At 38.0% G+C, this 11903-nt stretch overlaps 1 protein-coding gene across 2 annotated transcripts; it reads left to right on the top strand.

Moving 5' to 3' along the window:
- The first annotated feature begins 2658 nt into the window (after nucleotides 1-2658).
- On the top strand, nucleotides 2659-11847 carry LOC143852804 (Clathrin adaptor complexes medium subunit family protein). 2 transcript variants are annotated; one of them, XM_077362406.1, is made up of 8 exons: nucleotides 2659-2817; nucleotides 3486-3585; nucleotides 4387-4497; nucleotides 7700-7789; nucleotides 8375-8622; nucleotides 10290-10499; nucleotides 10680-10887; nucleotides 11252-11847. In XM_077362406.1, the coding sequence occupies exons 1-8, from the start codon at nucleotides 2783-2785 to the stop codon at nucleotides 11495-11497; spliced, it is 1248 nt and encodes a 415-aa protein (XP_077218521.1). In that variant the 5' UTR covers nucleotides 2659-2782; the 3' UTR covers nucleotides 11498-11847. The 2 variants fall into 2 exon arrangements, with proteins under 2 accessions (XP_077218521.1, XP_077218522.1); XM_077362407.1 differs by lacking the exon at nucleotides 4387-4497.
- The last annotated feature ends 56 nt before the right edge of the window (nucleotides 11848-11903 follow it).

The raw sequence follows: 11903 nt of genomic DNA, 5'->3' as shown, positions 1-11903 counted from the left end.
TTTATAACATTTAACACAAGTGCATTTACTAACCCTTGTTCAATTAAGGCATAAACACAAGTAAGGTTAGAGATTACCAATCACCACACGTGCAAGAGAAGGAAAGGAAGAGAGAGAGAGAGAGAGAGAGAGAGAGAGAGAGAGAGAATGCACATCACAATGAGGACATCAAAATTTTATAGTGGTTCGGTCACAACTTGACCTACTCCACTCTTCCAGGTTTGGCTCATTGGGTACTCCACTACGGTGAGATTTGAAGCCTAATCTCGAAGCTCTTATAATAAGTTTTTCCATTCTCAAGGGCCAAAGCGAAGCCCGTCGCACGAAGCCTTGGTAAGGGAATCAAACTCTCACACATGATTCACCTTTCTTCACGGGCTGAATCAGAGACCCTTTTCTTCACCTTTATTTACAGGCCGAAGAGAACAATAAACAAATAAAAGCCCTATGGAGTGCCTCTTGGTAACATGTAGAAATTGAAGATAAAAGATGTTTTTAGCTTTTGAAATAAAATGTTGAAGTTCGAAGAGGAATAAGATTTGATCTTTCTCTAATGTTCAAAAGCTTATAAAGATAAGTTTTAATGATGTGTATATAGAGTATTTGAAAATATGACCATTTGGGGTAAAACTGTAAATAAATGGCTTGAAAAAGTCAAGCAGAAAATGCCCCAACGGCTAGTTTGCTCGACCGCGGCAGTCGCCCGCCCTATTCTATTTTCAAATTTCTTACCGTCGCGGTCGACCGGCCTCATGGCGGTCGCCCGGCGAGGGCTAACTGTTTGCTCAGAAAATTCGACTAAAAAACCTATCCCGGTCGACCGACCCACGGCGGTCGCCCGCTCAAACCATGTAGGATTGTTCTATTTTGAAGCAGACACATATCCGCGGTCGGCCAACTTAACCTGTTGACCGGCCCGATAAAATTCGAGAAGGCTTGGATTTCCAGGTTCCATTCCACGGTCGCTCGGTCGACCGGCCCTGGTAAAAATTCCATTTTAACTTTAAAGATCAGGGGCTTTTGGGCTATGGTCTTTGGGCTTTAAGTCCAAGGTTTTCAAACACATTTTTGGGTGTGTGTATGGTTTTCAAAGATATAAAAAGTTAAGTATAAAAACCATTTGAAAACCTTTTGAAAGTGCATTTAAACATAAAATCAAGAGAACTCCAAATACATTCTAAAAATAAGAATCTTGAGTCTTCTTGGAATGTCTTGGCTTCTTTGCACTCTCTTGGACTTCTTCGGCTTGAGTGAACATCTTGAACTTTGTCTTGGCTCTTGTGACATGTCCTCCAATTTTCAATGCAAGTTGAGGTACATGAGGTGTCACCATGGCATGTTCAACTCCAAGCTCCTTCTTGACACTTGCTTAGGAGCTTGTGGGATCTTCATGTTGAGCTACTCCACTTGAGCATCTTCAAATGAGAATGACTCCAATGTAGGTGCAAGCTCTTGGTTCCTTTGATCCTTGATCTACAAGTCATGTGTTGTGAAGAGTTGTGTAATGACGATTATGACATGAAATTCCTGTATACAACACAACACCTCAAAGCAACACATTAGTCAATAAATGTTAATAAATTTGGTTTGCTAGCATCAAAACATGAAGGTAAGATGAATGATTAACACATGTGAACCCTTGGGCTTATACGGAACCACTAGGGAACCACATCTTATACTCCGGAACCACTAGGGAACCACATCTTATACCCCGGAACCACTAGGGAACAACATCTTATACCACAGAACCACTAGGGAACCACATCTTATACCCTAGAACCACTAGGGAACCACATCTTATACCCCGGAACCACTAGGGAACCACATCTTATACCACAGAACCACTAGAGAACCACATTTTATACCCCGGAACCACTAGGGAATAACATTTTATACTCCGGAACCACTAGGGAACCACATTTTCTATCCCGGAACCACTAGGGAACCACATTTTATACCCCGGAACCACTAGGGAACCCTGCCTTAAACTTCGAGTCGGAAGTCTGAATCAATGGTCGGACTTTCGAATGAAAGCCAGTAGAAATGGAAAATCTATTGGTTTCCGTCGGAAATATGAAGGTTGGTTCAGACTTCCGAGTCGGAAGTCCGAAGCAAACGTCGGAAATCCGACGGAAACCAGTAGAAATGGAGCTTTATCACGTTGGCAATGGAGCTTTATCACGTTCCAAATGGAGTTTTTTTTTCAACACTACAATGGCAATGGAGCTTGAAAACGTTGGCAATGGAGTTTTTTTTTTCAAAACTACAATGGCAATGGAGCTTGGAAACGTTGCGAATGGAGTTTCGCGTTAGAGGAGCATAGACCTACTTGGAGCTATATTTATCACCAAAGTTCATATTTGTGACAAGTAATGGTGTTTTGTTTAATACAATGGGATTGGAGCTTGTAAAGGATGGCAATGCCTGTTTTTCATGTGGATGAGTTGGGGAAGAAGAAAGAAAAATGTGAAAATAGCTTAGGGATTAGAGCCTAAAAAGATGGTGGAAAAAAGTAAGGGGTATGTTCGTCCTTAAAGCCATATTCTCTCACCCGAGAGTCCTTTTTTTTATAAAATTATATGTCTACCTTTTATTCTCTGTATAACTAAAACTTAGCATTTTTTTAATAATTTTCCCTTTTTTATATCACCGTCGATAAATTAAAGACAGTTCCCATCAGCTTCATATCTCCAACTTGGCCCCTTTCTTCTCTCTTCGTTTCTCCAAAGCTTTCGCTCGGAGATTACAGAAAACTCGAAATCTCAGAACGATTCCTCGACAAATGTTGCAGTGCATATTCCTTTTATCCGACTCCGGGTAAGTTCAGTCTCGATCTCACTTTGACCCGCTCGAGAAAAACAATCTGATATCGAAGAACCCTAGGTTTGAGTTAGAATTCTTTCAATTTATTCCCTAAATTCTCTTAAATATAAAAGGGATTCTTCATCTACCTATACCTGATAGATTGGAGGTTTTAGAGTTTTTGAAAATGCTGCTGTAATTTTAAAATTCAATTTTCAATTATTACTATTGGTTTTTTTCTTCTTCCTACGTTTCATCAAAAAAAAAAAAAAAAACTGTCTGGATCGGTGCCGTGCGATAGCTAGTAATCCATTTTCAATTATACTCGAAATCAATTCTTTTGGTTATTAATAATTTTTTTCATGAATTATAGTTGCTCGTCCCATCCTCATTTTACTTGAGTTAGTTTGGATTCTTGTGGTACATTTCGGTGAAACCCATTAGGCAATTCATATCTTTTATCCATTTGAGGATTTTTCAGATGTTTGCTTAACTTTTAAGGTTACAAACATTAGCTTTTTCTATCTATATATTCTGCATCTTCAGATGCTTAATTTTGTACTTCAGAGTTCAGGCTGCAGTGGGTCCTCTATACTCACTCTTTAGAGTATCGGTATTTTCATATTTAAGACTATCTGTGTATGAAATTCGTAAGTCATGAAGCTATGTGATGCAATCTACAGGGAGGTAATGCTCGAGAAGCAGCTCACGGGGCATAAGGTCGATAGGTCCATTTGTGCGTGGTTCTGGGAGCATTCCATCTCCCAAGGAGAGTCATTTAAGGTGAGTAATGTTAAGAAAAAAATGTGATTAGCTCTGTTAGATGCCCTTGTTTTCAGCACTTAATGATGTGACTATGTAACTTCTATTGCAATGGAAATAACCAGAGGGTGGATTATGTTTTTTTAAAGGCATTGAGGAAGACATACATCAATGAAATATTTTACGTGAAGTTAATGCTTTGCGCTTTGCCTAGTCAGTCTGGAATTATTTGTGAAAACTTCATGGTTGAAGGCTTGGTAAAGTTTGGATATTCACTCAACTGAATTGGTGGCATGTCTTTAAGTAAAGGGACTCATTATCCTATATGTATTGGAGTATATAGTTAGTAAATTTAATACTGATATATATATATATATATATATATATATATATATATATATATATATATATATATATTCAGTGGTTAACTACACCTATTAATGAATTGTTATTTTGGGCTATCCTATTCTCTATTCACCCGCTAGTCACTAGCATTTTTTGTTTATTTACTATCAAAGGCTATTAAATTGATATAAGATATACCTTTAAGGAACCAACTCTCCCTTTGCCTCGGTGGTTTGGACTGTTTCTTAAACCTCAAAGGTTGAGGTTTCGAGCATTGGTACACTGACAGGCGAACCCAAAACGATAAACATTTAAGGAAAAGAAAATTTTAAACACTCCTAAATTCCAATTACTTAGCATGTAAGTTCTTTGGATAATGATCTTACTGGAAAGGGGTTTTATTGTATTAATTGTTTTCCAATGGTTACCTGATTGTATGTTCTGTTTATTTTGCTTTCTTCTTTTTACTGGATATAGCTTCTCCCGGTGATTGCTTCACCAACACATTATTTGTTCCAAATCATCCGTGAGGGAATCACATTCTTAGCATGCACACAGGTCGAAATGCCACCTTTGATGGGAATTGAGGTTTGTGTACCTTTTCCAGAGTATTCTTCATTGGTCACATGTACATGAATGTATTGAGAAATGGGTAATTTCTTTATGAGTATTAAATCTCAATATCCAGTTTATATCTTATGTAGTGGATAACATAGGTTAGTGCAATGCGAAATCCATTTTTATTCATGGCGAAATTCCCTGTGATGAGAAAGCGGCAAATTTGTAAGAGGACAGGCTGGTGCTGTAGCGTAGCTCCCTTTTTTATTTTCTGTTTTTTGTCAACTAAAGGCAAGTGGCTGATTTTACACATACTTGCAAGCTAATTTTTTTATAATATGTATTGTTCAAACTGAATTTGCAACCTTACCATTTGGGAAGAAACTTTGAGAGTATTTCCCATCTAGATGTATCATTTCATACTGTCAAATCACTAAAGAAGATCATAATTTCTTTGTCGCACAGCTCTTGCTATAGAATTTGAAGCTCAACTATTTCACTTTACTTCTAAAGTAAAAAACTTAAATTGGATGATTGCCATCTACATATTTGGGTTTTCATAAAATTCTGTAATAGATTGATGCTGTAAATCACCATTCTATTTTCTTATGTTCCATCTTGTAATAGTGAACACATGCTGGCTGATACTGTAAACCACCATTCTATTTTCTCACGTTCCATCTTGTGATAGTGAGCACATTGGGCATGCCATTCATTGCAATATGGTGTTAGATTTAATTTACAATACCTGGAATGACATTAAATGTCTTATGTCATAGGATCTTAGTAGATAAAGTTCCCCTAAGCCGTTCATGGTATCTAGTTGGTTTGTCTTGGTGATTCAACCCGGTGTTATTGAGGTGTTATGCCACCCTCTGTTTTAGGTCATAACCTAATCAACCTGAATCATCTTCCATGGTGGACTTGATCAAGTGCCTTGGCTTGCATAATTTACTTGCCAACTTGGAATGGGTTAGGTAAGTTCCTAATGTAATTTGATCAAGAGTGGCAGTTCTACTGTCAAAATTGTTAAGCCGAAAGTCTGAACTAAAATTCAAAAATTTATGAGATGGTTATAAAGGATCTAAGTTTTTCTGATTTCATATGAAGAGCAAATGCACCTATCAAAATAGTTCTTATATAGGGGAGAGCAATAAATTGGGGAAGCATGTCCTTGTTGCTTGGGGGCTCTGTTGAAACTTCTTGTAGGTGTTTTGTAAGTCATAATGTTTGGATGGCATGCTTTTACACTCTTACTCTTGTATAATAAATATGCTTTAGAGAAAACAGAGATTCTGTGAACTTCGCCCTTCATAAACTTGGCTAACAGAGATTCGGCTATAGTTCACAGAGCTGGTGAACAGTATGCTAGCCGGTGTGCAAGCTTGGCTCGCTGATCGCATGCAAGGGGCCTTTCAATTGGTGGTGAGCACCGTTTTGACACCAATCAATTAAGTTAGGCCTTTGGTCGAGTACTTCTTCTTGGCCCTGGTCCATCGGCCGGAACTGACCAAGAAGTGGAGGGCTCTTCCATTGATGAGTCTTTAGCCTAGTGATGAGTCTTTAGCCTTGCAAGGTGGTCCTTGCCGATCATCCCGGGATTCATGCTAGCTACTCGAGTGGCTTTCATTTTGCCAGTGATGGTGCTTGACTCAACCGCTTTACCTAGCTGCATGCTCAGATGGCTCAGTTGACACAAGTCAAACCCTTGCCGTGATTAATTAGGAGCCCTTTGTAGGTGTGGGCAACTCTTTGTTGACTTGGCCAACGTGAACATTTGGACTCTAATTTTCTCTCATGAGGTACATGTTGACACCTTAACTATGTTAACACTGTTACCCCTGTATAATATATATGTTACAGAGAGAACCCATACACACTCTACCCTTGACATCTACCTTTGGACCCTGAATGTTAAGCGAAGGAAAGCACCAGTGTCCCATCCCCCGATGTACGATTCAGCGTGAATGTACATGGATATGGATCGGGTATTGATGAGAATTAAAGGTGTGGGAACATGACAACTTGATTGCCTTCTAACCAGAGTGAAGTTGCGAAAGATACAAATCTATTGCTCAAATATTTTACGGATATGATGAGGTTCATGATTGTTCTGACAACTATTTGGTATCTGTATGGGAGCACTAACATATATGTTATGCACATCATTACACAAGGAACTAGTAGGAAATCATCCTAGCACGTGAATAGCTTTTTCTACTCATATCCATCTAGCATATATGTTATGCACTTCATTACACAGAGAACTAGTATGAAGTCATCCTAGCACATGAATAGCTTGTGCTACTCATATCTATGCACACACATTCGAAAATATTTCCGGGAGGCTATATGAAGTCACAAAGCATGCTGAACAGAATTACACAAGCATTTGGGAATTGTAAATCCTTCGATAACACCTTGTGCCCACCATTATCTTTAACATATCTTCAGTAGGATTGCATCTCAATAATCTCAGTGAAAGACATTCCTTTTCCCCCAATATTTATATTATATATTGGCGGATAAAAGTAAATGATATAATTGTTCCAATCATGTATGTCCATGGTATAATTGTTCCAATCATGTATGTCCATGGTAGACACATCGTACCAAACATTAGAAAGTATAAAATTTGGGAATCTCTTTAATGATTTGTGTTCTAATGTGAGTGAAATATTGGAGCTCCATTGTCATTTAAATTGTTCTAAAAAGGGGAGAATTCTATGCATGGAAAAGGTTTTCAACACTTAATTTCTATCTTTCCCAGATAAACTATATAACCTGGGAAACTTAAATTGCTACATTCTATGCTTGGAAACAGGGTTAAACTATTAGTTTTAAAAAAATTATTGTCTAAATCATTTTAGCTAGGAAGTTCATATCTAGAAGGTTTATCAGGGTTTTAAGGTGTTTGTTGGATTAGTTGACTGACTGATAGGAACAATGGAGTCTCTACTAATATGTAAATTGGAAAATGGAATTTATATTGGCCTTGGAATGTCAATGCGAAGCCAATGGAATCTTCAAGTAATGCATTATGCTATTAAATGTTAATTATAGTACTTGGATGTTCAAGTCCTTATGTTATTAAATGCTTGACTGTAAGACGTTTCCTACAAGTGAGGCATAGTAATTTGTTCATTTGCACACTATTTCTTGATGTTTCACATCGCAATTATGAGTAATAACATATTCAATGGTTTCTGACCTTTAGCCTTTTGTGGTGTAGTTTCTTTGTAGAGTAGCTGATGTTCTTTCAGACTATCTTGGAGGGTTGAATGAGGACTTAATCAAGGATAATTTTGTTATCGTATATGAGGTATTTGTGTCAACTCTTCTTTGGTGCGAAATTGTAATTTACATCAACATTTTCAACAAAAGGCACCATTTTCAACATGAAAATTAATTCATGGGCTGTAGTCAAATTCTTAGTTCAATTGGGAAGTAGCCGCTTCTAGATTATTTATATATTCTTTATGCCTATTTCTTATCATCCTTGTCTTATTATCAAGCACAAGATCTTCCGTGTCTGAACTAGAGAATGTTGTTTGTGGAGGCTTGCAGCTCTCCTGCAGGTCTTTGGGGTGATACTCAGTTCCCACTTTCTCCAGCTAGGAACTGTTTTCTGAGTAAATAAATACATTAGTAGACAACAAACCATCGGACACTGGTAGATCTAAATGAGTCACATTGCAAACCCCTTTCTTCATTTCTGATTTTATTGTATTCTGAAATTTGAGAGTCTCTTTAACTTTATTAATCCACAAAGAAAACATCATGCTGCTTGCTTTATTTTTAGGAAGATTTCTTTCATGCTCGCCATATCTTGGTTACTGTTCTGTCCTTTTAGGTGTCTCTGCTCTACTAGAAACTTTATGATAGGTATGTTTGGGACAAATTGCAGCTTTTGGACGAGATGATGGACAATGGTTTCCCTCTCACAACAGAACCAAACATCTTAAGGGAGATGATAGCTCCACCAAATATTGTTAGCAAAGTATTGAGTGTTGTGACTGGTAACAGTTCTAATGTGAGCAATACCCTTCCGGGTGCAACAGCGTCTTGTGTGCCTTGGAGAACAACTGACCTAAAGCATGCACAGAATGAAGTTTATGTTGATCTTGTTGAGGCAATGGATGCGATTGTGAGCAGGTTCCTATATAAAGTTTGCTTTATTTTTTTTTATTGGTTTATCAATTTTTATCCATCTTATTTTTTGGATATTTAATATTTTAGTTGTATGGTACCTTTCATAAGCAACTTACATTCTCATAGTAAGACTGCAATTTAACTTGAACTCTTACCGACGAGCTGCAATTCCATTAGAATCTGGACTGTGGGAAACTACCTCCTACATCTCTTGTTAATGGTCTCCTAGATTATCTTTTTTCTGGAATCAACTAGCCAAACCCCCTGAATTCAGTATACTTCGGACTTCTCATGTCATGGGAAGCTTTTCAAATTATTTCCTTCTTAGTTCTGTCAAGTAAGATATGTTAGACTTTTGGTAAGCAGGTAGATTTTGAAACTGCAGATTGTCAATACGTCCAAGTCTGCATTGCAGTGATGTCTGTGGCACCTTATATTCTAAGGGAATTCTTTGTCAGCTCCTTGATTTCTAGTGATTTTCAAATTGGCTCAGTTTAGTGTAAACATGGTAATATGGTTCATATTCTGGTGCTTGCAACAAATAGAAAAAACCTTATATCGCACAACATTTTTGTATCTGTCTGGACTGCACTATAATGAGGTACCCACAAACTACTTGGTTATACAGGTGTATTTGTGCATAAATGAGAAACTACTGTGTTGTAATAATTAATCTGCATATCTATGCACCTATGTCCAATTATTTGCTGATGCTTAGGCCATGTCTGGCAGCCAGGAATTTTTTCAGGAATAATTAGTGTCCTCAAGTGGTGAGAGAGGGGTAGGGCGGGTGGGAGAAGGAGAGAGATTTCAAAGGGCGGGACTGGGATGAGCGTGAGAAGAGGCTAAAATTCAGGAAAAATTTGATCCTATTTTGAGTGGAGTTTTCTATTTCCTGATTTTTAGCCAGCCACTTTTCACCCTCATCTCAACCGTGCCCTCTCAAATCTCTCTCCTTCTCCCACCCCATCTACCCCTCTCTCACCACTTGGAGACCCTAATTTATCATCAAAAAAATTCATGGTAGCCGAACGTGCCCTTAGTTGCTAGTTGGTCTCAACAAGATTCATTTTTTAAGGATCTTATAACCATGAGGATCATCATTCGATAGAAATTTAGTCTTTATGCCTTGGAGGATTATCATTAGGTGTTGAGTCCGCTAGACCATATGGTACCATAAACCCGGACATGCAGTTGCACTGTAGTTTTCAAATCATGAGTGGATTTCTTCTCTTTTGTGTTAACAGTGTCAATCATGGATTTTTTTTCTGGGGGGCAGAAGGGAAAACATGTTGATTTACATTCTATTAATTCTACTAGAGGTTCCAATTTTCATCTCAAACTCATTTATATTGTGGGCACCCAAGGCTGTTGTTTCTCTATCTGGGTCTGATTATTTTGTGGGTTATTGTGGTTGAACTTGGCTGTATTACTTATACAATATGGAATGCAAATATAAGATATTTTGGAATGCAAGTATTTTAACTGACTAACCTGCTTTGTAGTAACAAAATTGGAGTTTAGACAATTGTTACTCTTTATTGACGGGCTTGATACTCCAGGTTTCCTCATTGTGGTAGTTTACATTATATCTCCATTGTTTCTAGTCATTTGGGCACTTGCCATCTATTCTAGGACTAAGCAAATTTTCTATTGCTTATGTTGTGCAGAGATGGGGCTCTGGTGAAATGTGAAATATATGGTGAAGTTCAAGTCAACTCCAGCCTCTCCGGTCTTCCTGATTTGACTCTTTCTTTTGCAAATCCATCCATCCTGAATGATGTTCGGTTTCATCCTTGCGTTCGGTTTCGGCCATGGGAATCACATCAAATTTTGTCGTTTGTGCCTCCCGATGGGCAGTTTAAGCTCCTGAGTTATAGGTTTGTTAAGTTTGATTTGATTGAACTTTGGCATAGACATTCGCTCATGAGTTAGGTTTGCTAAGTTTGATTTTATTGAACTTCGGCATAGACATTCTTGATGCACATGTCAGTTTGGCATGTCTGGCTTTTTAATTCTTTTTTCCTTCAATTACACCTGTTAACTTTTACCTTGAACAGGGTAAAAAAGTTGAAGAACACCCCAATTTATGTAAAGCCACAACTAATCTCAGATGCAGGAACATGTCGTATCACTGTGTTAGTTGGAGTACGAAATGATCCTGGAAAGATAATTGACTCTATAACAGTTCAGTTTAAGCTGCTCTCTTGTGTTGCATCAGCAGACTTGAATTCTAATCATGGAACAGTAAACATCCTGGCAAATAAGGTAACAGATTACTTCCTGTTGGACTTGCTGTAATCCCTATATAGTAGATGATAGGATCCATCTACCATGGTTTCTCATGTTGAATTTACCAAAAGAACAAAGTGGAAGTGCATGAACTTGAAATTCCCTGAAGTACACTTTTCTCAAAAACAGTCTTTCAAGTGCTTTAGCCAAACAGTCTTCTCAATTTCCATGGTGAATATTGTGCCTTTTTTCTTATATGGGGATGGTCTGTAACGCTTCCAGACAAACATCCAACATACAAGACCAGTTTCAATTCCATAGTAGTAAAGGATCATTAAGAAGTTACCATTCTTTCTGGGTAGACCATTTATATGAATTGTTTTTATGTTATTTTCTTCAGGATTGCTTTTGGTCCATCGGGCGAATACCCAAAGATAAAGCCCCGTCCCTCACGGGAACCCTACTGCTTGAGACAGGTTTGGATCGCTTGCACGTGTTCCCGACATTTCAAGTGGGCTTCAAGATAATGGGTGTAGCTCTTTCAGGTGTGCAAATAGATAAATTGGATATCAAAAACACGCCGAATCGCCCATACAAAGGTTTCCGAGCTCTCACCCGTGCAGGAGAGTATGAAATAAGGTCCTAAATCAACCTCAAGTGTTCACCTTGCCATTGCTAATCAGGTCTTGAATGATGATATTGTACCCTTGAGAATCATTTGAGAGGATTTACAGTGATACTGTAATCTTGCTTGACTTGGGAACATTGCAGCCCTGGATTTGATCATAGTTTACAAATCTACACAGTTGAATCTGATTGTACAGCATTCTATCGATTGTACTAAAGAAAATCACCACTCAGTTTGTTCTTTATTTACTGTGACCCTTTTTTTGTTCAGAATCCTAGTCATGAAAAGCTGTAATAGACATGGGGAGTTTGTTCTTTTGCTCTGATTTGACTGGGATTTGAAATGATTGAGAACTTTGTTTTTGGTTAGTTTGCCATATACACTTACCTTCCATGTCTAGGCAAAAGCACCATAGTCCATAGAT

Source organism: Tasmannia lanceolata, unplaced genomic scaffold, assembly GCF_043159265.1.
Source record: "Tasmannia lanceolata isolate RefF3 unplaced genomic scaffold, GAP_Taslan_0.1 ptg000019l, whole genome shotgun sequence".
Lineage (NCBI taxonomy): Eukaryota > Viridiplantae > Streptophyta > Magnoliopsida > Canellales > Winteraceae > Tasmannia > Tasmannia lanceolata.
Note: the sequence above shows the minus strand (reverse complement) of the source record. Positions and strands in the feature narration are given on the sequence as shown.

Excerpts from the sequence above, each read along its gene's own strand:
- LOC143852804 (XM_077362406.1), top strand. The coding sequence starts at position 2,783 with ATGTTGCAGTGCATATTCCTTTTATCCGACTCCGG. Across the intron at positions 2,818-3,485 it reads TTCCTTTTATCCGACTCCGG|GGAGGTAATGCTCGAGAAGC; the intron begins GTAAGTTCAGTC and ends TGCAATCTACAG. Across the intron at positions 7,790-8,374 it reads ATTTTGTTATCGTATATGAG|CTTTTGGACGAGATGATGGA; the intron begins GTATTTGTGTCA and ends GACAAATTGCAG.